Source organism: Aulonocara sp. 'chitande type north' Nkhata Bay, linkage group LG17, assembly GCF_057382095.1.
Source record: "Aulonocara sp. 'chitande type north' Nkhata Bay isolate Kocher_YH1m ecotype deep benthic linkage group LG17, A_spYH_male_GT1.1, whole genome shotgun sequence".
Taxonomy (NCBI): Eukaryota; Metazoa; Chordata; class Actinopteri; order Cichliformes; family Cichlidae; genus Aulonocara; species Aulonocara sp. 'chitande type north' Nkhata Bay.
The window spans coordinates 5,796,266-5,822,870 of NC_141360.1; the positions used below are offsets into that span (position 1 = coordinate 5,796,266).

At 42.7% G+C, this 26,605-nt stretch overlaps 1 protein-coding gene across 3 annotated transcripts in view; it reads right to left on the reverse strand.

The window, feature by feature from the left end:
- The window catches only part of gas2l3 (growth arrest-specific 2 like 3), a 27,251-nt gene extending 867 nt beyond the window's left edge, over window positions 1-26,384 (reverse strand). Inside the window, exons 1-9 of one of the 3 annotated variants that reach the window (XM_086269027.1) lie at window positions 26,210-26,384; window positions 13,435-13,490; window positions 6,597-6,783; window positions 5,558-5,676; window positions 5,152-5,293; window positions 4,146-4,209; window positions 3,918-4,059; window positions 1,956-2,060; window positions 1-1,638 (exon numbers count right to left, since the gene is read on the reverse strand). The exon at window positions 1-1,638 is cut by the window's left edge and continues 867 nt beyond it. In XM_086269027.1, the coding sequence (XP_086125153.1) occupies window positions 283-1,638; window positions 1,956-2,060; window positions 3,918-4,059; window positions 4,146-4,209; window positions 5,152-5,293; window positions 5,558-5,676; window positions 6,597-6,783; window positions 13,435-13,458 (2,139 nt within the window). In that variant the 5' untranslated portion in view covers window positions 13,459-13,490; window positions 26,210-26,384 and the 3' untranslated portion in view covers window positions 1-282. Of the gene's footprint in view, window positions 1,639-1,955; window positions 2,061-3,917; window positions 4,060-4,145; window positions 4,210-5,151; window positions 5,294-5,557; window positions 5,677-6,596; window positions 6,784-13,434; window positions 13,491-13,659; window positions 15,585-15,688; window positions 15,951-26,209 lie in introns of those variants that run through there. The other 2 variants (XM_086269028.1, XM_086269029.1) reach the window with 2 other exon arrangements.
- Window positions 26,385-26,605: the final 221 nt, after the last annotated feature.

The window sequence follows — 26,605 nt, forward strand, 5'->3', positions numbered from 1 at the left end:
TTAACAAAATTTTATATCTGTAATGGCTGTACGTGCAACAAAGGTGAGAAATGTAAACATTGTGCAAGTCGTAGTGTTAATCAGGTACGATGAAATGACCTTGGAAGAGACCGGCGAATCGGAACAAAGATGACACAAACGATGCATCTTTGACCCTTTTGGATGAATAAAAGCACAATATAAAAAGACAATTAAATAACACAGAAAAAACTAGACAAAAATGACAATTCATGACTATTGACGATTTCTGCAGAACAAAGCTGAGTACCACCAGCCTGCTGGTTAGGTCTTCTGCCTCCTCTTACTGCTCATTTCAAAATAATGCGCCTCGCTTTTCCCTTTCAGTTGTGGGACCTTCTTCCTGATGCTGGGCTCTGTTTTAACAGCTCTGATGTTGGGGCAGGAGTTTTGCGGTGCCCGGGCGGGTTCCGGTTTTAGAGTCGGCTTGATGGCGTTAGTTGCGGCTGCTTGTTTTCGCCCTGCCCTCTGAGCTGTGACTGCCGTTTTCTGATTGGCTTTGTTGGAAGCAGAAGGGCCCGAGTTGCCCCCTGGGACCCACCCGGGGGAGTCGGCAGTACTGCGTGAGGGGGTGGCGGCTGTTTTGTTGACGGCCGGTCCCTTAGTTTTGACTGTGGCCTCATTGCTTTTTGGCAGCGAGCAGGCAGGTTTAGCCGGTGCTGGAGAGGCTGTCCGTGAGCAGGGGGTGGGTGTGTGGGACTGTGAAGGGGTCGTTGCTGCTGATCTGGGAGTTGGAGTTGCAGCTCTTGAGGCCGTCTTCGCTCGCTTCACTGCCTCGAGACGGAGGCGCGAAGCAGAGGAGCCGGGACAACGTTGTGCTAGACGAGAGCGCTGGCTGGCGCCCAACGGAGGGCGGGTGTCTTTAGAGGTAGCTGACTGTACTGGTGCAGTGATAGGGCGCAGCACTGGGACCAAGGTGGGAGAGGTGCTGGGGCTGGAGGGTTTGGGACATTTGGAGGACGGCTCAGGGCAGACGGGGCTTCTGGGCTGAGAGGAGGCACAGCGAGGTGGTGGTCTGAGCTTTAATTTGGAGGTGGAGCTTGGATCCACAGCAGCAGATGATGGAGCTGCGGCAGAAGTCAGAGCTCTACCCTGACACCCAGGGCTAGGAGACTGCCTGGAAGTGCTTCCCACAGGCGTGTGGGGCTTAGAGGAGTAACCTTTGGAGGTCACAGGCAGAGGAAGCTGGGTAGGCTTCCTGGGGAAGGACCCAGTCATCTGGATGTTCTTCTTAGGCGCACACACTGAACCCTTCCTGGGCATTGTGGGTGTGCAGGCTGGAGAGGCGTTGTAGGACCGACACGTCTGACCTACGGCGGACACAGACGCTGGCTTACAGGCTTGAGTCGAAGAGGAGGAAGAGGTAGAACAGGAAGAAGATGAAGAGGAGGATGAAGGTGACATGAGATCAGTGACAGCAGCGAGCGGGTCCATGTCAGGAGGAGGAGCTGAACTCCCATGATGACCCCCGAGGCCTGGGGGGCCTTTTTGGAAGGCCAGGATCTTCTGCTCCAGAGTGGTGAACTGCAGTACCCGCAGCGGGTCGTGTTTCAGCAGGAAACCTCGGAGGGTGTCCCAGCCGCCACCGACGCGCACCATCACATGTTTGCCATGAAGCATCTGAGGACACAAAGCAGAAGAAGGGCTGCTGTAAAAATTCACTCATTTTCAGTTTGGACAGTCCAACACCAACAAGTCCTTCAGTAACTGCAGACACACAGATGTAGTTTGGCTCTTTGGACAGCGGCGTTTTTATAATGTCATCACATCCAGCCACAATTGGTTAATGAGCTTACATGTTGAGTTACAGTTAAAGCCGCTGCGACTGCCAGGGGATGCACACATTGGCAACAGCCACCGTGCATACTTGCTAAAATGAGTAGTCTTTGGCTGTTTTTCATTTGCCCACCTCAACTGCAGTGTGCGTTCATACTAACCCGAATGAAGATGGTCTTATCTCCGAGTCTGTAGCGTCCCTCAGACAGGTACTCGATGGACACTCTGTTAGAGCAGTTGCAGGGTGGGTTGTCCATGTCATGCTCCTAAATGAGGAAGGGAAAGACACAGTAGAAGGCAATTAGAAAGCTAAATTAAAAGTTTGCCTGGCAGCGATGCTGCATTCCCAACGTAATGGATATCAGCAAGGATTTAAATGGGATCTACAGAGCTCATTTACTACTCCATAGATCTTATATTGATCCTGCATGCAGCACTTTGGGTTTATCCATCTCTAAAGTAGAAATTCTCAAACTGTAAGGCGCAAAGATTTAGAGTGGCGCAAACATTTTTTTTAGATTCTGAAGTGATCCAGAAAATAGCTGCACCTCATTGGCTGCCCCTCTTCTGGCTCAGTATTTTTATGACCCATCTCATCACCATGACTGAGATGATCAAATAACGCCAAACTGATGTCAGCTCAGCACAAGAGCTGAAAAAGTAGCTGCAGACCAATTATTCAGAGCTGCCTCTACCTGAGCCCACACACTCATAATGCAAAACACTGGTGATCTTTAATAATGGGGGAAAAAAACAAAACAAAAAAAAAAAAAACAGCACAACAGGTCCCCTTTAATGTAGGGTGACCAACTGTCCTCTTTTCCCCAGACATGTCCGCTGTTCGCGTTCTGTCCGGGGGGATTTTTGAGATTGATGAAAATGTCCGGGTTTTCTATGCGCCTACAGAGGACCCATATGTGTGACATCATCCAACAAGTAATTGTTCGGGCTCACAGATGCGCACCTGATGATGTTTAAAAGATGCCAAAGCGCAAGTGCAGCTTTTCAGAAGAACTGCAAAAGAAATTTCCCTCGTACCGTCCCAGTAATTTTTCTTACACAGACGAGACTTATTTCTGTACCATTATTTACTTCCAGAGGTTTTTAAGCTATTTTTTTTTTGCACTTGTTGACTTGTAAAAGCCTATATGATGTTTTTTATTTCACCATTCATTAACCGCACAGAGAAGGCATCGTTTAAATAGGTTACATTTTCATACAGTATTATTAAAGTTCTTCGTGACTAGGTCAAGTGTCTTTTTTTTTTTTTTTTTTTTTTTTTTTAAATAAAAATATGGTCACCCTACTTTAATGACCTCACGTTTGCTTAAGCGAGCAGTAATCCATCCAATAACTACACCTTCTGTGTCACTGAAGTCCAGCACGTCGACTTTATGTTAAAATTTCTCTAAAGATGAGACCAATGACCGGGTGATGAAGGCACCTGTCAGGCAGCACAGGTTACAAGGAGCTGATTGTTGCTGCTCAAATGTAATGGGCAGACTCAGCTGGTAATAGACACACTGGGATTGTGGATGCTTTTATCCAAAGTGCCTTCCACTTCAACGAGTGCAGTTTATTTTTAGCACAGCCATCTCCTCTGGGAATAAAACTATCAACTGTGACGGTGTTGGTGCATCATTTTACCCAGTGAACCACACAGAGGGCTGAACCCTCCTAACACCACCCTCAGTCTCCATCAGTGAGGCAGAGTGAGATGGACCACTTCCACCCACTGCGAGTACATATGTACGACGGCCCACATGTGTAGCCTGGAGGTCACGTGTCATTTGCCGTCACACGTGACCTCGAGTGGCGACAGAGCATCACATGGTGGGCTCTGATGCGTCATGCACCCTCTGGGGTGCCGATGGCCGTCTGGCGCCATCTTGGCTCAGCATCAATGCAGTTGCACACGTACCACATGTTCAGCAGCCTCACGCCAATGTGTGCTTTAAATTCCCAAACATCTCCTCATCTCTACGCGACCTATCAGGATCGTAATCCAGACGACACGTGCTCCGAACACAGCGACGTCGCTAAAGGAAGCCACAGATTTTGCCTCAAGGTGAAAAAAAACCTCATATCGTGTTTGTTTCAGTTTGTTTCATCACTGAACTCACCCCGGGTTGGTAGAGGCCGCCATGCTGGCAACACACGCTGAAGGTTTTGACCGCCGGAGGCGGCTCCTCTGTCAAGAGCAGAGTCTCCTCCATTTCGATCTCCTTCTCCAGCTTCACCAGCACAGGAGGCTCCACGCCGTAGCTGAGACGCACAGAGATTACAGTGGAAATTCAATCTTAAACCATTTCTAATCCCTCTAAAAGTGCCTTCGGTGTTTAAAGACTTACTTGGAGATGATGCGACCGATCTCCAGCAGACAGAGGCAAACCTGTCGAGGCTCCTTGTGCAGCACTGAGGTGGAAAACAAAGCAGATTAGTTACAACAACAGCTGACGCTCCTGCTCCCTTTGGATGGGGCGAAGCAGACAGAACAGGAGCGACAAAGTGAATTCACGTGTTGAACTCCAAAAGGTGACGCGACGAGAGCAACATTAAAGTTAATTATTCCCCGAGGAGACGATGAGGGATTCGGCGAGCATAACTACAGTCACTCGAGGGCACTAACAAAAACATTTATCTACATGTACACATGCTGTGCTCCAAATCGCCCCAATCCAGTTTGCTGGGGAGCCTTTCATTTGTAATGAAGTGATCTCCCATAGAGAGTACTCAGAGTGATTGCTCTCCTCAACAGATCCTATTAAACCATTAAGAAGTACAGCTTAAAGAGCAGACTCAACTTACAGCCTGGATCTAGTCCTTTTCATCCCATTAGCATGCTGAACATGAAGCCCAACATTGGAAGTTGAGGATAATTACATATGGTATAGCAGTTAGTACAAATCTACAAACCTCAAAACACTGAGGTGAAAAAGGAAAGCATGCAGGAAAGCGCAAACCTTTTTCTAAGGTTTTTAATCCAAAAGCAGGAGTCAGCTGATAGAAAACATGTTGTGTGTTCACATAGTTGCATCTAAATGACCTGGATTAAAAGATTTTTATCAACTAAGATTACATTTGTCCTGTGCCAAAGTTTGAGACTGAGAACAAAGCTTAAAGTTTAATAACTGAAGAATTTTAATGAGTTACTTTGTGTTCTTACGGTAAGTCAACAGCCCAGAATCTGGCCCAAGTGCAAGTCAGATGGCGGTCAGAGTTCAAGCTGCAGTGCACGAGCTTGTATAAAGATATCTTACTTAAAAGGTAACAAGCACACGGCTACAAACAGGACTCCACCACAGAAAGCAAGCAGCTTGTTGTTGGTTTGTGCTGCAGTGTGTTGTAGGTCTTTACCGAGGCCTTCCGACTCAAACAAGTAGGTCTTCTCCACACCGATGTGTCGGCACCAGGCCAGGAAGTTGGCGGTGTTGTCGCGAGCAAAGAAGGAGCCTGGAGAGGCATCCCGCTTGCATGCTACCTTCCTTGTAGGAAACAGCTGTCATGGGGATAGAAAGTAAACCTTTATCGTCACGAACCATGACATCGAGGCGATTTATGTCAAACCACAGAAAATACACAGAAATCCAGCAGTCAATAGGCTGAATATAATCTGGTCAAATTCTATTAAAACGTGTCCCAAACACACGGCACAAAGGACTGTATGTCCAGGAAATTCATTTAGTTTCATCATACTGGGCGTTCATAGGTCTTCCCAAACATTCCTTATGTGAGAGCAGGAAAGCTGAGCCGCGTGACTCACCTTGCTAAGCGCAGAGGGGCAGCTCTCAGCGATCTTAGTCTGCAGCACACCGATAAGCTTGCAGAGCTTCACACCATTATTCAGGTCCTCCATGAAAACCTCGGCTCTCACCTCCTCTCCTGGAAAAGAGAGGAGTTTATTATATTTTCTAAATTACAGAATAATCTCTACTCACAGTAACCGAGCTCAATGCTAAAACAGCCTACCTTACCTGGTTTTTTCCAGTTCTTTGAAAAGATCACGTTCACACAACAAAAGCCTTTTGTTGTCCTTTTGTTTAAACAGATACCACACTGAAAGACTTCAGCTTTTCAGCAAGAGCCTACTGAAGGAATTCTAGCGTTCCCACGACTCTTTATTGTTAAAAATCACCGCTCTAGGCAACTCTACAAAGGCTACCAAGGGAACAAAATCCACGATACCGTCCCGCAAAGTGAGAACGATTGCTCTGCAAAAGTTTATTTTCCAACAACAACAGTGAGCCCCCGAGGCCTGGAACTTTACCCACCGTTTGCCACCTGCTTCTGCAACGTCCAGCCTCTCAGGATTGATGATCAATGGTCAAACAGTTTAAAACAAATCTTATAATGTGGGTCTTTGTAGTCATGGTACCAATAATTTACATTTAGTGTCAGCACCTGCCCACATTCCTCATGAGAAAACTCAAAGTCTGCCTCTGAAAACACAAACGTATTCAGCAACAACAATAGAGTTACCAGTCAGCTTTGATTTCCTCCTATATTCTAAAAGAGACAATAGATGTCAGTAGAATAGCACACACGGACAAAATGAAAGATTTGGTTCCACTGTGGTTTCAGTGGTTTGCTATGAGCTGGTTGGGAATAGCGGCATTCAAATCCAATTACATGGGAAACCCGTGTCAATAGCGCTTCAGTACTTTCCTAGCCTGGAGGTGGAAACTGTTCACATGCAACCGTCAGCTGTTAATTCCCAAACGCACAGGTTTGGACACAGGCACGGTTTTATAATACGCCTGGAAACGTTTAAGAAAAAGTGATGCAGAACAGCTGATGCTTACCCAGCATGCCAGTGAGCCATATGGCCAAGTCCCCCTGCATGGGCACCAGCGTGGCCTCGTGCCGCACCGCCAACCACTGGTCATACTGGAAGACATTTGTGAGGCCGGGGCCGTGCCGCTGCACTAATGGGCTGCGAGGGCTCTTGGGGCTCAGTGAGGGGGCGTCAAACTTCTCCCCAAACCACACCTGGAAACAAAGAATCGCACATGTAGGAAAAACAATTAAATAAAATCAAGAACACAAATTACTGTTTTAACCTCCTAGGACCTGGCGTACACATATGTGGACATTTTTGGTTATTTAGACCCAGATACTCAATTTTGCTCTACAGGGGCCTGATATCCACTTACGAGGACACTATACTACCACTGTTCTATCGAAATAAAATAAAAAAATAAAAATCTGGTAATTCTTTGTTTTTACATTCATCGGGCCCCAATCAGCCCAAATATCAAAGAGAAATTAAAAATGCATGCCGTGGAAGAGTTCGGGTCTTAGGAGGTTAAATGCTGCCAACTGTCTTGGATGTCAGGGCTTGGTTTGTGCTTTGACACAAACTAAACTATCGAGTCTTGGAAAGGCACACACCGTCAATACAAGTCATGTCCAATCAGCTGAATGCAACACAAGTGGACTTCAGAGGAACAGCAGAGCAGAGTTTGTCCTGCTTGAAAGCAGGTAAGCTACCTGTTCTCCGACTCTTTTACTTCCTTTACCTCCAGGCTTTTGTTGTTCAGACAAATGCACAGAAAATATTATCTTTTCCATGAGGAGCTGTGTTATAAGTCTGAGCATGCCTCAGTCAGCACACAGTCTGTGAAAACACCAAGTCCACAGACTTTTTTTTAAAAGACACTGAAAAATGACTAAAGATTAGGAATCATTCCACGACTGGCTCTCTGCAACATTATGATAGCCTACCTACCCATTCAGCCCAGCACTGAGAGAATGAGGGGAATTTATGGGAGCCATCCATGCAGAGAGGACGTGTCAGGGATGCAGTCACAGCACACTTCACTTCTGTGAACACACACTCCACACAACATGCTCTAACAGATCCACTGAAGCTCAGCCTGTTTTTAAACCTTCCATCATCAGTTTGTGTGTTTCAGTTTTACTTTAATTGAGATCATGTCTAACTAAAAGCCATTATTCACTTTCTTTTTTTTTTTCCTGACAGACCTAAAAACAAATAAATACATGTTTTGCCTGGAGTGAGCTGCTGACCCCAGCTCGAGACAGTGATGTCTCATCATGTTCATATCTTCTGTCACACACACACTCCCTTTCCATTCTCCCTCACTTTTTTAGTCATTGGTTTAAGTCACTAAATCTGATTTAAAAAGAAAGTAGAGAAAGAAAATACTCCTGAGACAACATCTGATGGGGTTGCAAAGTCATCTGTGTATAGCATTAACCTTGATTGTCAGAGTATTAGCAATGTGGTCACGTAAAAGACAAAGCTAAAGCTTCTTCTCCCCGAGTGTGTGTGGTCTGTATGGTGTGTGATGCAAGTGCACAAACTAGTTACCCCATTTTGTTCTTAAGTTTTTGATTGTTTACAGGCAGCCGACCATGTAATCTAGAAACCAGCAGCAGATGTGCACCGTGACAGCTCGTCCAGACATTACATAACTCACTTCAGGATGACACCCCCACCGCCTCCTACCCTGTATGCTGACATCTGTCTAGGATACAGTCTTTAATCTTTGCATCCATCTCATACCATTGAGCAAAAAGGGGACACGGAGTCCACTGTGCTTAAAACAAACCGCAGTCTTGTTGAGGCCTTGAATGAATTGCATTCGCTCAGCAAACGCTAATTCACAAACAGGAAACCTTCTGGGCAGCGGAACAGAGAGAGACTGTTATACAGTAATGGGCCTGTACTGATACTTTGAGCTATCCCAGACACTGTTCAGGATACTGTATGTGCAAGCTTCGAGTAGTCTTGTAAACAATGAAGCACTGAATTAGGGATATTGAGTCTTTGGTAAGATGCATCTATCTTTATAGTAAATAAAACTACATTAAAAAAGGGAATTTCAAGGAACTGGGGGCATGATTGTCCCTCATTTTAGGTTATAAGAGATTAAGAACTTATTAGGACTGTGTGAACTTGGTCTTTAACCTTCAATGTCAATATGCAGTCTTATAATGAGGATTCCAGAGAGAAAAGTGGGGGAAAAACAAAAAACAAAAACACACTCTTCCTATACAGTTTAACTGCAAAAAAAAAAAACAAAAAACACAATCATGCTGTGTGCCCTCCATTTTTGCAAATCACATTTTGACTTTGAGGTTCTGCTCCGGTGATTTAATACGGCACAGCCATTAAGCTGGGGGATTCTCAAGAGGAAAGCTCATGAAAGCAGCAGAGGGCCAGAATTACTGACTTTTAAACCAGTAAGGGTCAAAATTCACGACCATCATAGCCTATGTTTCCCATACATCTCGAACATCCAACTTGAATCCTGTTTGTAGAGTGAGAGGTTTCAATCACACCTGATCTCACAGTGTTAGACGAGTCATAAAGTTGGGTTCAACAGTGCCAGCTCATACAAGCTGATGGCTCAGCTGATGAACTTCCATGCATCAATTAAATTAGATGATACAATGATGCTATATGAGGTGCTATTTGAGGCTTTAGCCTACATACAAGCCGCTTTGCAACCCACCTCCAAAACAGGACCTCTTTTCTTGTTATTTCTAACTTAACGATCATCACATTTCTTTTTGCTGAAAGCTGATGTGCTCTGTGTTGGGGTCCCTGCCTGCAGCTTTCCAATGTCTGCACTTTGAAGAGCTTTAAGAGCCAAAACAGACTCGTACAGGTAGACCTGAATGAGGGTAGATGTAAATAATCCTTTGGTGATAGTGGATCTGTCTGAACTGAGATAAAGCCCCATGTGCGTCCATGTCATATCACCTTTGACCCCAAAGTGTTGAGGAGCTTAAAAACACGGGAAAGTGGCAAAACGCCCGATGTTCAGAACAGTCCCGCTGTCTCAAGGTTGTCTCACTTCAAAAGACACCGATTACGCAACAGCTCAGAAGCTTAACCTGCCCACGGTGTTCTCTACAGTCACAACAACGCATGTTATTTTTTGCAACATGCAGCGTAGTGCAACTTTGGATTATCCCCAGTGGTCAGGCAGCAATTCTAATCGGCACAGCACCTTTTACGTCACTTCTCAAACTAGTACTTGCACCTGACTGTATGTAGGCTCAGTGAACATTCAGGTTTTAAAGCTTAATGAAGGAGAGTATAGGGGCATTCAACATTGACCCCTCCCCAAACAACCCTTCTCTGTTTACTCATTAGGTACAGGATTGTGTATTGGTAATCCAAAAAAAAAAAAAAAAAAAAAAAAAAAAAAAAAAAGGGGGCTTTATGCCTGTATGTTGCCAATTACTTGAATTACTAGTTTCTGATGCTCTTACCTTAAGCCACTTACACCAAGGGCAATTAAATTCCCTCAAACAATAGCAAATAGTAAGAAGGTCAAAGGGGAACACTGAGATACATCTATACATCTCTCTCCATCTAGTAATATCTTGATGTGTTCTCTTTAACTAATCCTGAGGGTGGTAAAAGAAGTTGACCCCTGATTAAACCATTGGTGGTTTGACCTCCAAGTGTCCTCGGGCAAAATGCTAAATAACAAGTTGCTCCCAATGGCAGCAGTGTGTGAATGGGTGAATAAGAGTCTTTATGGAGTGTTCTGAGCACACCGAGCTAGGAAAGAGTCACGTGAATGCAAAACATTTATCTTTATTTCAATGACTCATGCAAAAGACGTCCATTGAAAACAAGAATTTATCAAGTTAAATGTTGTGTAGCTCAACCGGATCTGAAGGATAATTTCCCAATGTAAGAGTTTTCCTTACTTCCCATGGCCTGACTGACCTTTAAACCCATTAGGATTATAACAAACCCACAGCAGATTGGTTTGGCTAGGCTAAGCTAGCAAAGTCACTCTGTTCTTTTCAGAATGATATGAGCTTTCTGATTGGTCGAGTTTATAGGTGACCATTATCATCTTAAAGTTTTTCCTGTCTGTTATGTCTGTTTAGTGGTTGTAGTCATTTCTGCTAATCCATTTTCTGTTTTAGCAACAACCAGCATATTGAGCATTTGGCAGTTAAGGAATTTGATATTCCCCCCAGGAGGTGGTGGAGACCAAAGCAGAGCTGAAAGTGACTGTGGTCATTACAAATTCAAGCTAATGTTGCTGCCCCCCCCCCCTTGCTACTTTTGTTCTCAGTGCACACCCAAAAATAAATAAATCCATACATCCATATGTGCGCGTGCGTACATACACTGTCTATGTCTACAGATATCTCAGTTTCTCACTTGTGTTCTCACGTGATAGGAAAGTTCTGCTAAAAGCCCATCTAATTTTATTTTGGTGTGATTTTTAACCCACAGCTACTATCACAAGAGGTTTCAGGGGCAACAAAGCCTCAGACATTACATATGATAATCGCTGCATTTGTACTGACGCTATTATAGATGAACGCATATGCTGCTTAGACTTCCATGAGTGAATAACATCTTCAGCATGAGTGAGCAGAGCAGTCAGTGTGTGACCGATTATTGAATGTGATGGTGCTCTACATGGGCAGTGAAGCTCTGAGTCGAGCTGTGGAAGTCGCTGCAGTGTTACAGTCTGCATCATCACTACAATCTGATACGGATCAATAACCTCACAGGGTGACTGATTGATATTTGGAAAACCCACTAAATACCCTTCTTCTCCATCTACGTTGGTCTGCTCTGTGGCACTGAAGAAGCTTGAGATTAGGGATGGGTACCGGTGTCCGGTGCCATGATGGCACCGGTTCTGACATAAACGGTAGTAACCAGACCGAAAAGCAGCGCACATTTCGGTGCTTTATTTCGGTGCTTTTTTTTTCCTGAGCTGTGATACACTTCTAGCCAATCATTTTACATTTCCGAGGATAGTAGGCGGGGCCAGGTATGTACGTTCTGTTAGAGCAGAGCTACAGATTAAAAATGTCCAAGGCGAAGCGGTCAAAAGTCTGGCTGTACTTCACAGCAAAATGTGCAAACTCAGCAGCCTGCAACAAGTGCTTTAAGCTGATACTGTGATACTGTCAAAGGAGGTAACACCAAGAATCCGATTAAACAGCTGGCGACGCATAGCGGTTTTTTTAAAAGCCGAGAAATGCGCCGTATTTGATAGCTTGCTGCGAGACCTCACACCGTGCACGTCGGGTGGGTTGCCAGTTATCGGACCCGGAGCAACATCCCCCAAAAACCCGAAGAATAGAGTCCTGGCCCCTAGCCCTGCCAGTGTAGCAGAAATGATGACGGATGATGATGCAGCAGCAGCCGTTCTTCTCTGCGTGAGTAGCTTCATGTTGTTCGTGTGTAATTTACGTTGAGTAGGCTAACCACGTTATTACATTAATGCATGTAAGGTGAACTAGCAAACCTCATCATAGCTACATGCGGCTGTCTTGTTTGATGGCAGATACTCCCTTCACCCTGCCAAAAAGGCTAAAATGACCAAAGAAAAAGTGGGAAACAGTTAAACATGAGAGGGTTTAAGTTTGTGGTTTTTTCCATTGTTTAAGCACTGCTTCCAGCCAAGAGTGATGCCATATATGCCACATAGCTGCAGAAAAGGCTAACATTGTTATCTTTTTACCAAAAAAACCAGCTGAACATGAGAGGTTTTTGGACAAAGTCTGTGTTCTCCATTCTTTAAGCACCGGTTCGAGCACCGTTTAAGCACCGGCACCATTTCAAAAGTACCGATTTGGCACCGGTATCGGATAAAACCTAAACGATACCCATCCCTACTTGAGATGCTGCTAAAGGTCTGATAATCCAAATTAAAAGTTATAAAGAAGGACCTTCCTTCCACATGTGAACAGCCGATGCATTTTTTGGGCAAGCAAAATCTTTTCCTTTATACTCTCATTTACCCAGCTTGTTTTTTACATTCCAAATTTCACTGAGATTATAGTTTGGTGCTACCAAACCATTATTTGGGGAAAACAAAAGAAAACTTAAAAAGAGACGGTGCTACATAAACTACAAAGGAAACTGAATATTATCTGGCGCAGGCAAACTTTCTAAGTAACGTAAACTTTTCTTAATCTGCAGCATCCAACCACAGTTCATCGACAGCTCCCAAAAGCCTCATCAACACATTGGCATCAGCCAGAGAGCTTTCCTGCCACATGTTATCCACATAGCACTGAGATACATATTTTGCATATCTTCAGTCCAAGACAGGCAGTGAGAGCCAGGACTTTCCAGACCAGAGAAAAGCATGTGACAAATTTGTAATATGATACATGTGTTGTTTTGGTTTTTGGGATGGGTAACACTTCGTTGCTGGGAGGGGTAGAGAGAGGGGGAAAGAAAAACAAACAAACAAATATATAAAAACCATTGTGCATTCCACCCACTCCCCCCTTAAAAATGTGCGGGGAAACTCCTCAGGGTCTGAGCAGTGGAACGTCAGACATGCATAACAAAAACAAGATGGCATGCTGCAACACAGGTGGGCTCACCACAGTTGTTGAGTGGAAAGACAGATGTCTGCACTTCTTTAATTTGAACACCACAATATGCAGTATGTGGGAACTTCTTCCCTCAGCATAGCACTGAGGCTCTGACTGGCCCAAAGGGGGCGCTACGATAAGGACTCAAAATCAAGTTAGCACTACAGCATGTGCTAAAATATATAGTGGCTGTACAAGCCCAGAATGAGGACAGCACTGGTTTAAACTGAAATTAAACATCCATGTGTTTGTGAGCTTCATGTATATCAGACTTGAGATGGGGGATGAGCCTACCTGGATGCCAGCCTGGACAGCCATTACTTTGATCCTAGATGATTCCCCTTTTCATTCTGTAGAAACATGAAGGAAAAGAAAAGAAAAACACAGGTCTCAGACTAAATGAAGTTACAGTGCAAAACGTAACAGCAAATTCTAATAAGGACAATGTGTTTAAACATCTTGTGTTGTCTTTGCACCATTTTCAATTTAATAAAAATCCTTGTGCTGTTTTTAATTTACCTTTTACATAAAGAATGCGAACAAGAAATTCCAGAGAGCTGCATCTGCGTTCCTGAAAACTGCTAATCAAGATGCACAGGGTATCTGATTAAAAGCTACCTAAGGGAGTTTTAAAGGAACAGTTCACCAACTCCTGCATAAACACATCATGTTGATGCATTTAATATGGATCTGGAGGTGATTAGCTGACTTTAGTGCAGCATGAAAAGACATGCTTTTTAGGCGTTTCTTTTGAAACAGCAGTGGGAGTGGTATCCACTTAAGAGTCTTGAGACCTTGGTGTTGCTGGACAGCAAAGAGAAATGCTGCACAAGTATGAGGTGGATGACTAACCGGCTTCTCTCTAAAAACTGGTTCCACCATGAAACTCATTCTGAGAACATATGGCGTTCTGTATTCGTACAGAGGGGGAAAATGTTCTTCATTTATCCAACTTTGAGGGTTTAAAAAAAAAAAATTGCACTAATATTCAGAGCAGGGTAAAATCCAGGTAATCTAATATTATTTATACAGCACATTTCACTACATGTAAGCTGTGTGTGCCAACAAGACCTGCAAGTTAGACAGCCACTCACTGTTGCTAAACCTGCTTAATGATGAGCCTAAAATTAACAATGTAATAAATCTCAGTTTCCCCAAACACCAAAGTGACATCTTTGCATCCATTAATATGATGAACATAAAATACAGCTGGAAAAGGTTTGGCATGTCATTTTTATGAATGATGCAAAAAATTAATCAATTGACTAGTTGTTTAATCAGTACTTTGGCAAACCCCCATACAGCAAAAGCTAGGTGAGGATAAAATGACAAATTATGTATTAGCTGGAAGAATTTACACAGTTGGTAATTTAGCTAGGTTAAAATCAAGTGAAGTATTGCCAATACTACAGCTTCATGTGTATGACAACATCATTACAAACTTTATCCAAAGTGGAAATGGCAATGTAGCCAATCATAAGCTGCTTTGTCTTGCTGGTGAGTCAAAAAAATAAATAAATAAATCAGTTTAAGAGTAGATAATGTGTGCTGTTAGCAATCAGGACTTTCTGACATTTCAGTGACTGTACAAAAAAATAAATTAATACAAATAATGAAGGTGCAGCACTATAATCAATAAATTTTGCTTATTGGCCAACCCTACACTGGAACATGCGGACTCTGGAGTCAAGGCAGAGCCCTATGAGAACAGTGACTTCTAAGCTCCATTTGGACACATGTTGATTATTTCATAAAGTCCATTCCATGTGGCTCTTCTCCCAAACTTAATTTTCATAGCTTTCCTTCATCTCTCAGTCACAGAGGGCCTGTTTTATTAACGAATTAGACAGGAAAGCCAAATGTGACTGTGCTGAGTTAAATAACAGAAGGAAGTTAAAGATATAAACAGCAAACAACCTTCTGCGTTAAAAAGGAGGTCCATGCTGTTTTTGCAGGACATGCAATGAGTTTAGGGGGAATCAAACTTTCTCACAAAGGGAGTGATGGAGTGCTGCTCTGCATTTTTCCCCACACAGGATGTGAGGGATTACCCTGACCCTCCAATGTCCCCGAGGGCGTGTATGTTTGACAAAGAAAGACAGTGGGTGGGGTGAGAAAGCAATCCCAAGCATGGAGATCCTAATAACACTGACAATTTGGTCAACGCAGCTGAGGCAATAGTCTGTCAACACCAACCCCTACATTCTCCTTGGACACACAAACCTCAGCTGATATCCACCACAAAATGGAAAGTGAAATGGGTTTGTGAAACTTCTACACTGCAGGATTTCACTGTTCTGGTGTTTTCCACTGATGTTGTCATAAACAGATTGATAAAACTGACATAAAAAAGATACATTCCTGCAGCTTTACATAAAAATACCGCTACAACTGACACTGAAATGATTCGTTCATCAGAAGCCAGCCCGACAGTACTGTGCACAGTCATCCAATACCACAACTGCAGCCCAGCAGAGATGAAATGCAAGTCAGCGACCAAGGACAGGTCGGGGTGGACTAGAAAGGATGACAACACGAGACAACTTACCTGAGAACAACAAACATTTCGGACAGTCAGGGAAGATGCTGCAACAAGCAACTCTGATCAACGTCCAAAACATCCTCAATGACGAGCCGAAAACCCTGCGATGTGTCCGTGCAGAGCGGCTCCAACGTCTCTGCTTCCACGAGTTAGCGGAGAGGGAAAAGCAGTGAGAGAATGACGAGGGAGGGTGGGACGAGAGATGGATGGGAGGAGGTGCAAAGGGAGAGCCCTGACTAATCAAATGGCTATGCTTCACTAAGCCCTGACCACCCCCTTGCTTCCTCCCCCCAACAATCCTGTCACGGTGGGACCCCTCTCACAAAGCATCCATTGTTTTGTTAGCTTGCCACACACACACACACACACACACACACACACACACACACACACACCAAAACCAGTAACCAAATGAGGAACTCTCCAATCAGGGTGCCTAACCCTAACCCCCCCCAGGCTTGTCCCACCAGAGCATCCACACAATCTTCCAAGCCAGTACCCAGCAGAGTGTTTGAGGATGGAGGCAGGCCAACAGTAAGAACCTCTCCAGTTGTTAAGCCGCAGGTGCAAAGGAAAATGACATTAGCATCCATGTGGAAAGGGCTTCAAGAAAACGGCCTCAAAGAGTAAACTTCAAGGCGGCAAAAGCAGAACACATGACATCATCGGATCAGATGCCCAGATGTTGGTCTGACACAGTTGTTTCAAGTAGCTTCAAGTAGACAATCAAACCCAGATTGTTGACTTGCCACAGCATCTGTAGATTGTCTAATTCTCTGCAAGATATCACAACATTCTCCGAGTAATTCCTGGTGTTGCTCAAGATCAAACAACTTTTTTTTTTTTTAAGATTTGAGATAAAGTTCAGGGGAATGTGTGTGACTGTTGCAGTATGGGTATTGGCAATAACTGACAGATTAGGTCAGAGACAGAGCACTGAGAAGCATGATTTGTTACATCTACGTCAAGCTTAAGAGGATTTCAGTGAAGTCTTTTAAAGCACGCTTTGGACATAACCTCAGGGCTACAAAGCAAAATACCCAGAGGCAGTGGAAAAACATGGTGACATTTAGAGTTCTAAAGATCCAGAATGGCTCTGCTTCTTTTCGGCATACATGCATTCGTGACGGGTCACGCTCAACAACACTGGACAAAGGGCAAATCTTTGGCTCTGGACTCCAGTTGTGTGCATCTGGGGCTCCAGCAGAGCCTGAGAGCACGATTTCCTATAGAGACCAAAGGCACCCACACACAGTCAAATGTCAAGCACAGAGGAGGGCGAGAGCTGAAGTCAAAAAATGGGGAGGCGAAGACAAAGCACGTTTCACTATGGTGAACTTTGGTGTGGCACACTGGAAAGGGCAGTGTTTAACTCTATGACACTGAGAACTACCACGCACATTCCTCCAAGGTCGTCTGAGGGAAGAAAAAAAAAAAAAAAAGGGCCCAGTCTGTTCCCCTCTAAACCACGTTTCCATGTAATTTAGTGCATTTGCTACAGCGCACTTATCATTGGGGTAAAGCTTAAGGGTAGGAATGATTTGGCATAGCAGAGATAACTGGTTGGGATCAGGGTAAGGTTGAGATCAATTTTATCAATCTCAGACTAATTCAGGCTGGTGATAATGTCCCATTCACATTTAGATAAGAGGAAAACATCAGGGAACATCAGCACTCTTCAATCCATATGGAATGCGTCTTCATCAACTTACAGCTCTTGTCGACAGGATTTTTTTTTCTTTTTCTTCAATATCCTGGCTCTTAAAATCAAGAGCCATCAAGCGGTGCGGGTTCGTAGCTTAGCAAAGTTGTACTAAATACAACCAGAATTCATACATAGGGATGGGTACCGGTATCCGGTGCCATGATGGCACCGGTTCTGACATAAACTGTAGTAACCAGACCGAAAAGCAGCGCACATTTCGGTGCTTTATTTCGGTGCTTTTTTTTTTCCTGAGCTGTAATACACTTTTAATTCTAGCCAATCATTTTACGTTTCCGAGGATAGTAGGCGGGGCCAGGTACGTAAGTTCTTTTAGAGCAGAGCTACAGATTAAAAATGCCCAAGGCAAAGCGGTCAAAAGTCTGGCTGTACTTCACAGCAAAATATGCAAACTCAGCAGCCTGCAACAAGTGCTTTAAGCTGATACTGTGATACTGTCAAAGGAGGTAACACCTCAAATCCGATGAAACACCTGGCGACGCATAGCGTTTTTTTTAAAAAGCTGAGAAATGCGCCGTATTTGATAGCTTGCTGTGAGACCTCACACCGAGCACATCTACTGCGGGTGGGTTGCCTGTTATGCAACATCCCCCAAAAACCCGAAGAGGAGAGTCCTGGCCCCTAGCCCTGCCAGTGTAGCAGAAATGATGAGGATGATGATGCAGCAGCAGCCGTTCTTCTCTGCGTGAGTAGCTTCATGTTGTTCGTGTGTAATTTACGTTGAGTAGGCTAACCACGTTATTACATTAATGCATGTAAGGTGAACTAGCAAACCTCATCATAGCTACATGCGGCTGTCCTCTTGTTTGATGGCAGATACTCCCTTCACCCTGCCAAAAAGGCAAAAATGACCAAAGAAAAAGTGGAAAACAGTTAAACATGAGGTTTTTGGACAAAGTTTGTGTTTTTTTTCCATTGTTTAAGCACTGCTTCCAGCCAAGAGTGATACCATATATGCCCCATAGCTGCAGAAAAGGCTAACATTGTTATCTTTTTACAAAAAAAAAAAAAAAAAAAAAAAAAAAAAAAAAAAAAAAAAACAGCTGAACATGAGGTTTTTGGACCAATTTTGTGTTCTCCGTTCTTTAAGCACCGGTACCATTTCAAAAGTACCGGTTTGGCACCGGTATTGGATGAAACCTAAACAATACCCATCCCTATTCATACATAAGGTACACGGGATTATAAGGGGCACTGTCGATTTTTAGAAAAATCAAAGGATTGATTTTAAGTGTGCCATATTTAAAAAAAAAAAAACAAAAAAACAACATGGTAATAACGACGGCCCGCTAGCATGCTCTACCAAAAATAGTGCTTTGTTGTGTATCTGACAGACGAAAGCTAAACCAGTTCCACACCACTGAAGTTGCAGCATTTTTACAAACCAATTCTGGCTCATCTGTTTCATTCAACAATCCGCTTTCGCCCTTCTCATTCTCCGTTCCTGCCATGTGCGTATAAAAACAAAGGCACTGCTCATGCGCGTTTTACCCACATCGCGATATTTCATTTTCTTATCGTTGCCCAACATTATACCAGTATTACCATGAACGGTATGATATGGCCCAGCCTTAGCTATGAGTAAGAAACACTTTGTTACAGGTTTTACTCCCTTGGTGTAGAAAGAAGCCCCTTTCAAGATGGTCCATCTACATGACCACTGCAGTCTTCAGTGTGTATGCAGTTTCAGATAATGCGTAATACTCAGACTTTAATAGGACTTAAAGGAAATATTCCTAGCTGGAGCTTCCCTGCAGCGTAACTCAACATAGATGCTGTGTGCACATTTTGTTGAGGGTGGGGATGAGGCATCTGTCCGCATGTTACCAACACAGATCGCCTCTCTCCAGTCGTAGCCAGTAATCATTTAAGAGGATCAACGCTATTCCAGACAGCAGAGCGCCTCCACGACGCTCCGTCACCACAACACACACAGCACGTGGCGCACACATGCTGCCTGCAGCGCTCCAGCGATTCATGCGCTCACCCGTGCATAAGTGCAAAACAGAAATGAGAGCAGATTACGTAATGAGTTAAAAGTAGAATGTTTCGGGAGGTGATGTCCTTTTGATTTTCCACTAGATGACACTGTGTACGTGTTGGTGGGTGGGGGGTGGAAATGGAGTAAACATGGGTAAAGATACAGGAAAAGTTAGTCATGTGAACTCCAAACGTCCTCGAGGGATCTCTTGAGATGTAGAAGAACTCATGTCTCATTAGTGCATGACTTAAGTCCATCAGTATTAAAAAAAAAAAAAAAAAAAAAAAAAAAAAATTATATATATATATATATATATATATATATTATATATATATATATATATATATATATATATATATATATATATATATATATATATATATATATATATATATATATATAATAATAATAATAATAATAATAATAATAATGTGTTATGGATGCCACATACCTTCTTTTCTCCAACGTGCTAACATATCTAATCAGGACGTCAGCATGGACATCCATAGAGATTGACTGAAGCGGACCAATACCAGTAATACCAATCATACAAGCCAGTTTGTTTCTATGACATTCAGGCCTTCTATAAATTAGAAATCTACAAGGATTCTGCTGGACATCCTTTTAGTTAAGATGTTTTTAATGTGAAAGCAATGGCCTGGTTAATGTAATACCACCAGCAGAGAAAAGAGATGAGTAATATCCCAGTCCTTTTTACCCACAGTGTGACGTGGCTGTGGGCCAGTGAACCCTCTGCTGCCTTGCCTTCCTGCAGTCCAAAGAAGTTCTGCTGGACCCGACTAACCCCAAGAGAATACCAACTCCTCCCCTATTAAACTCTTTCCTGCTGAGCCCTTTGTGTCTGGACTTAATTACTCTGTCGAAGGAGCATTTCATTTGGAGCCTGGTCTCCCTCCTTTTCATTACAGATGGGGCCCAACTGCACTGTGTTCAGAAGGAAATTCATTCAGTTGAGGAGAATGAAAAAGTAAATATACTTCAATAGTCTGTGAGTTAACTAAGTCCTGCATCTTTAATTAAACTATTCTGTCTAAAGCCACCACCACCCCTGGCCTGCACAGGCTTGCTAATCGTGGTTTTCCACAGTAAAAAGACTCGTTCCCTTTCAATCATTTCTTGGACTTGACTCCTTTGTCCTCATTGGAGCAGCCTTTCCTTAGAGGCGAGTCAGTGGGAGCAAAGCCCATCTTAAAGGCTCAAATGAGTGGGAGCCACCTGCCAATCCATTTTGATTTGTTGATGCTAATCCATGGCTCAATACATGTTACCAGGTCAACTGTAGGATTTCAAAACCCCTTTCTGCTGACTCAGGATCAGGCTTTTTACCCAGCTTTCCACAACCTTGACCGCTGAAGAAAATTATTGAAGCCAAGTCTAGGTCAATAAAAAGGAATACCACAAATAAAATCATCCTAGGAGTCAAACTTTTCCACAAAATATATAATCAGTCATGCATTTATCCAAAACACACCAAGTTCAGTTATTCAAAAAGATCTCATATTTATGAAAAGCCTTTCCGACGTCCACATCATTATTTAGTACATTGTGTAAAATACCACCACTAGGGATCGGTAGATTGCAGACTGCAGTATGAATTCTGTTCTCTTATTGCTCCCAATTCAAGTGCACAGTCCTACCTACAGTGGCCGCTGTAGGACAAACAACTCTGTTCATCTGTAGTGAGCTTTAAGCTTTTAACAGCTACTAAAAAAAAAAAAAAAAAAAAAAAAAAAAAAAAAAAAAAAAAATTTTTAAATATTTCTTGGTCAAGACTCCGATTTCACCAAAATGCAACAAGCCCCTTCTCTAACCAAGTTCTACACCAGCTGCAAAGCTTCAAACATCAGTTCAAACAGACATTTTCCCCCAATTTCACAGTTGACTTTGTTTTGTTTTGTTTTTTTTAAATTAAGTTCCTGTGTGACATCAGCCGTCAGTTGGCTGCGTCAATCACCAGTGTTTGACAAGGCAAGGTAACACTTAAAATGCACCACACTTGGCAAGATCCCTACTCTGAGCTGTGTCTGCTGACCTCACGTGTACACCAACTACACTGACCTCTTCAATTCAACCACAGTTGAAGAATAGAGCCAAACAGATTTATTAGTGAATGCTAGAACAAGCACAACACCATGAGTTCATTGAATTAATAGTGACCTGGGATGTGACGTTGTGTACTGAAAGTTAAACCTGGAAGGAAAAAGTTGCAGAAATGTGGCCAGACTCAGACTATGCTTTTCCACTGTAAACATGTTAGTTAATCATTTTCCTTACTGATAATATGAAAAATCAGGCACACTGACATTATCTTTTGCCATGTCCGACATCTGTCAATAATCACACACAGAGCCTCAGTGTTGCTATGCTACAGGTCTTATCAGGGTCAGTTCAGATAAGTCCCTATAGCCCAAAACATCCATCTTGGCCATTATCAATTCTTCACAGAGTCAGGCCAGAGAGATGTAAAAGGTCGAGTGGTTGTTGAGCTCAGCCTTATTAGCCACATTTTTGTTCAGTAACAAATCAGTTTAAGAGGGCATGAAACTTTTAAAATCTGGGGCACCTTTAACACAATGAGCCTCACTGGTGCCAAGATGAGGTGGAAGGACTGATCAGGAGGGGAAAAACCCCCCCCAAAAGAAGCAGCTACAGCATCTGAATGCAAGATGATTTGCCTACAACACATTTACTTTTATAGTGTATTTAAATGTTTATACATTAAAACAAAAAGTTTATTTACAGCTGAATCAGTCAGCTGATCCTTTACTCATTTCATTAAAAAAAAACAAACAAAAAAAACAAAAAAAACGAACTAGTCAAATGAGCTTAACTCAACTGTGAAATCGTGAAATGATTGAGTTCAGCTAGTTCAGAGAGTGCTGACTGAATGTTCCAGATTTCTATAGTATGTACACAGTTTTAACCAAAAAAACAAAAACAAAACACAAATCTAAAGTTCCCTCTCAGATAAATCATAAACATGCACCTTTTCAAAGTCTGTGTTCCCTACAGTTATATTATATAAGCCTGCCCACTGGGTCACCAGCCCCGACACTCCTACTGCCCGTCCCAAGCCAGATAACTCACACCAAGTTACATTTTTAGGTGAGCCCCAAATGGCGCAACTGAAACAAGACAATTTTTGTTATCTGAAAAAAAAAAAAAAAAAAAAAAAAAAAAACTAACGACTTACTAACAAATGATCATCCTTGTTCAGACAGTTCACATGCTAGAAAGCAGTAATACCGGCGGGCCCTGCGTTTAATCAGAGCGTGCAGCAGGCGTAGCAAAAGTTCACATTGAGCTACGCTGCACCCACTAAAGCTGCAAGAGGCTTAAAGAAGGGGCGGCTGATTACTACCAATTGCAAACAAAGTAATTGGGAATTAAATATTTTTAGAGAGAGGCAGGTTACAAACAATATTATTTAATAATTCCTCAACCGAGGACCAAGTAGTTGTAGATTTTAATAGATCTGAAGACAATCATCAATGGAGTTCTTCTTGCAGACACTAATGGTTTAACTGCGGCTCCAGCTGATCCCACCACCATTCCAATTACTGCACAACTGAACGACTCTGGATATTAAACACCACCTATGAATAATGCATGCATGTCAGCTGCGCTCTGCACCATTTACAGACCTCCACCTATCAAGCATCAGCATCCCTTACTTTTTTTGTTTTTTTGGGGGGGTTTTTAAAATTCACACACAAGACAAAGCAGGCCTTAATGAGTTAAACATGCTGTGGGCACATATGGGCTGAGATGCTGCATGTGTGGACACAATAGAGATGGTAATGAAATCTTGGATTAGCCCTCATTTATTTAGGATATAGCTTACAGGAAGGGGATGAGGGGCTTCAGGGAGCCTTGGCAGGTCCAAAACATGAGGCCTGATGCCAAAGATCAAGCAGATGGTGATTATGAAGATAGCTGGAAATGAGGTTGCTGCTCATGTGTGCACTCAATCATCAAGAGCAGGCCAACGACAGCCATGTCTGAAACAAAGTGAGCCACTGTACTGTTGTCAATCTGGAGACAGATTACAGTCTAGATGAGAGCACAGTGCCAAGGGAATCAAATTTAATAAAAAAAAGAAAAAAGTAGTCAACAAGTTCAACAAAACCAGCCTATAAGGTGTAAATACAACAAAATAAAACCAGTACCGGTACCAAAAAGGGAAGATTCATTCATAACACACGGGAAAAGCTCCAGGGAAACGGAGTTAATGATAAAAACAATTTAAAAAAAATAAATAAATTGTTTTTATTGTTTAAAACCAATAAAAACCCTGAAAACCATAAATTTCACACCTGAGCCTCAACTCTTACGGTCCGGTACCAAACGACTCACGGACCGGTTGGGGACCTCTGTTCTAGAGGACTTCAAAAACCAGCCATTTAATTGTGGATTACGGTAGCAATTTTTCAGCAAAGAAACCTGTGAACACACCACTCATATACGTATTTTCAAACATTTGAATATTTACACATTTATCAAACATAAATCAACATTAGAAATTATCTGGATTTGTGTTTGAGACCACCTTGCAAACAAATGTAGTCATCAGTCTCCTTTTTGCTTCCTTTTGGTCTCCTCTAGCAGAGTATACCAGAGCTTAGATTATGGTAGGGGTGGGGCATATCACATTTTCCATAATAATGATAAACACAGATATGAATTTTTATGAGATAGAAAAGTGTTCCATTTCGTTATCAGTGACACCGTGCATTTATGTTTTCTTAGCACACCCAGCTACAAGATAAGCCCAGGAACGTCTGACAGCGAGAGCTACAGGTCAGCCTCGGATGGTGTGGACTTGTCACAACCTAAAAAAAGAACCAAAAAAACAAACAAAAAAAAAAAAAAAAAAAAAACCCAAACTCAGCATTAGCGCTGGTATAAGAATATGGTAAGCCGAACCATAATAACGATGTGATTAATGGTAAGCCTAATGGTAATGCCCCCAATGATTGTGAAAAAAACAAAATTGAAATAAAACTATTACTTTTTTCCCCTTCATTAACGTGGTGCACCAATGACGACAACTATACAGACTTCAGCTAACAAGAACAGTAATGGTTTCAACAAGTCCAACAAGGAGCAAAAAAATAGAAGCCCTTTGTTTGTTTGTTTTAAACAAGCACTACATTAACAGTTGGATTGCGTGGCTCAACTTTCAGATGCTGGATAAAGTCCAGCCTGATAACAGGATTTCATCTGGGCATCTAAGAATAGCAGCAGTGTGAATAGAGCTAAATATGGCACAACAAGTACATTAACCTGATCACTGATGCTAATCCTAATGATCGAAGTCACTTTCTAAACGGACTGTGCAGGTCAAACCAGCGGCATGTTCACACCCAGCAATTATGGTGAGATTAACAGATATGATGTACTATATAGGATCTGTCTATAAAATGCTAAAATATTCATTTTCTTTTTTGTTATTGAGGCTGACGAGCTAAAGGCAGCAGGGGAAAAAAGAAAAAAAGTCTTCTTGTTGTGAGACAAAAATAAACAACCATGAACTGATTGCCAGCACCTATGGCGCAATGTGTGAATGGTCCTTCCCTTTTGTTACACTCTTTGCAGGAAGCACCTGCGGGTCTTTTACTTCATCCCTCTTCCTCCAGCAGGAAAGGAGGATTGTCAAGGACCCGAGACTTCATGTAAAAGTACTCCCTCTTCACTGTGTGGGCACAGCGGGCGCTCTTTGATGCAAAAACAGCTGCATGAGAGCCGCTAATCTAACCTACTCTTTATATTACTCTACTGTCAACAAACATATAATGCTGTGCGATACTGCAAATGTTGGTATCGATCCAATATAAAATAAATACAGGGCCAGGTTCACCAAATTCTGCACACATTTTTGGATCAACATCTTATGTCTAAACGTGCTATAGGCTAAAAATAAAACAGAACTTACAGTTAACACAAAAAGTTCAGACATTTTACATAACGTATGTTTCAAGTGTATTTTTGCATTTCCAAAAAATATATTTTAAAGATATGTAATTATGTAAGACAAGTCAGCTGGCTACATACTGAATTAGAGGACAGAAACAAAGTATCGATCCTATCAAGCTAGTATCGATACCGACACCGGTGTTGATATCGATCCACCCTCCTCTACAAACACATCATCGCCTTCAGCCTCTACCCCTGCAACACCTCGACACACACAGTCTCCTAGGTTAGATATGTACTAGTAAACTGCTAATCCTCTTAACTATTTATTCCCACCCTAAATTTGGCCTTGCTCCATAACGGGAGGCGTCGCCACACACACCGCAGCAGCACGCACAGACCTGTCAAGAGGAATCTTTACAGTTCAAGGATGCGAAATGGTTTGCAAAGTGCCTCAAAACATAATTACAGTCTGTATGAAGAGAAAAGCAACTGTCCCACAGAACAGTTAACTACGATAATAATAATAAAAAAAATAGGCAACCAACTTTTAAAAGCAAACTTGACCTGTGCTTCAAAAACAGAGTTTTCTCTAAAAACAACAACAAAAAAACCAAAACAAAATAGACACAGTCAGGAACACGTCTGAATATTTTTATTTTAATTCAGAGACCTATTAAAACCCGTATATAATTCAGTTTATATTCTCTGGTTCTGGAAAAATAACGGCGCTTTAGTCGGAACCGTGTTAGCACAGTCCACGAGGCTCCCTCAAAGATTTTCGGGAGGACCCGCAGACAACCTCTGCACAGGCGAAAACTTTCAGATACATTTTCCTTCTTTTATTTATTTCCTGTGACAAAGAAAGTAACAGTTTCAGACTTACCAGCGGCTGAGCAGGAAGCAGACTCTTGACGAAAAACTTCTACTCCTTGTGGAAATGTTGACTTGTGTGACTCCTCGCCACTAATTTTCTCCAGAGTCGCCACTGCTGCTGGATATTTGTGGGCAGCGCTGTTCGAACCAGCCAATCAGAGCGTTCGCTCTGCTGGGGGCGGAGCCTCAGCCTCACCTGAGGGTCATTTTACTGAAATCCATTCATAGAAAGAAAAAACATGGGAAAAGTGCATAACTCAGCGGTGAAGGCGTTCCAGTAGGAGTTTTCTTTGAAACAACCAATGACTGAAATGAACTATAGGCTCAAACATTCACCTTTTCTTCTTCTGTGTTTTTGTTGTTTTTGTTTCTTGGTCATGTTGTATTAAAGAGTGCAACAATTCTC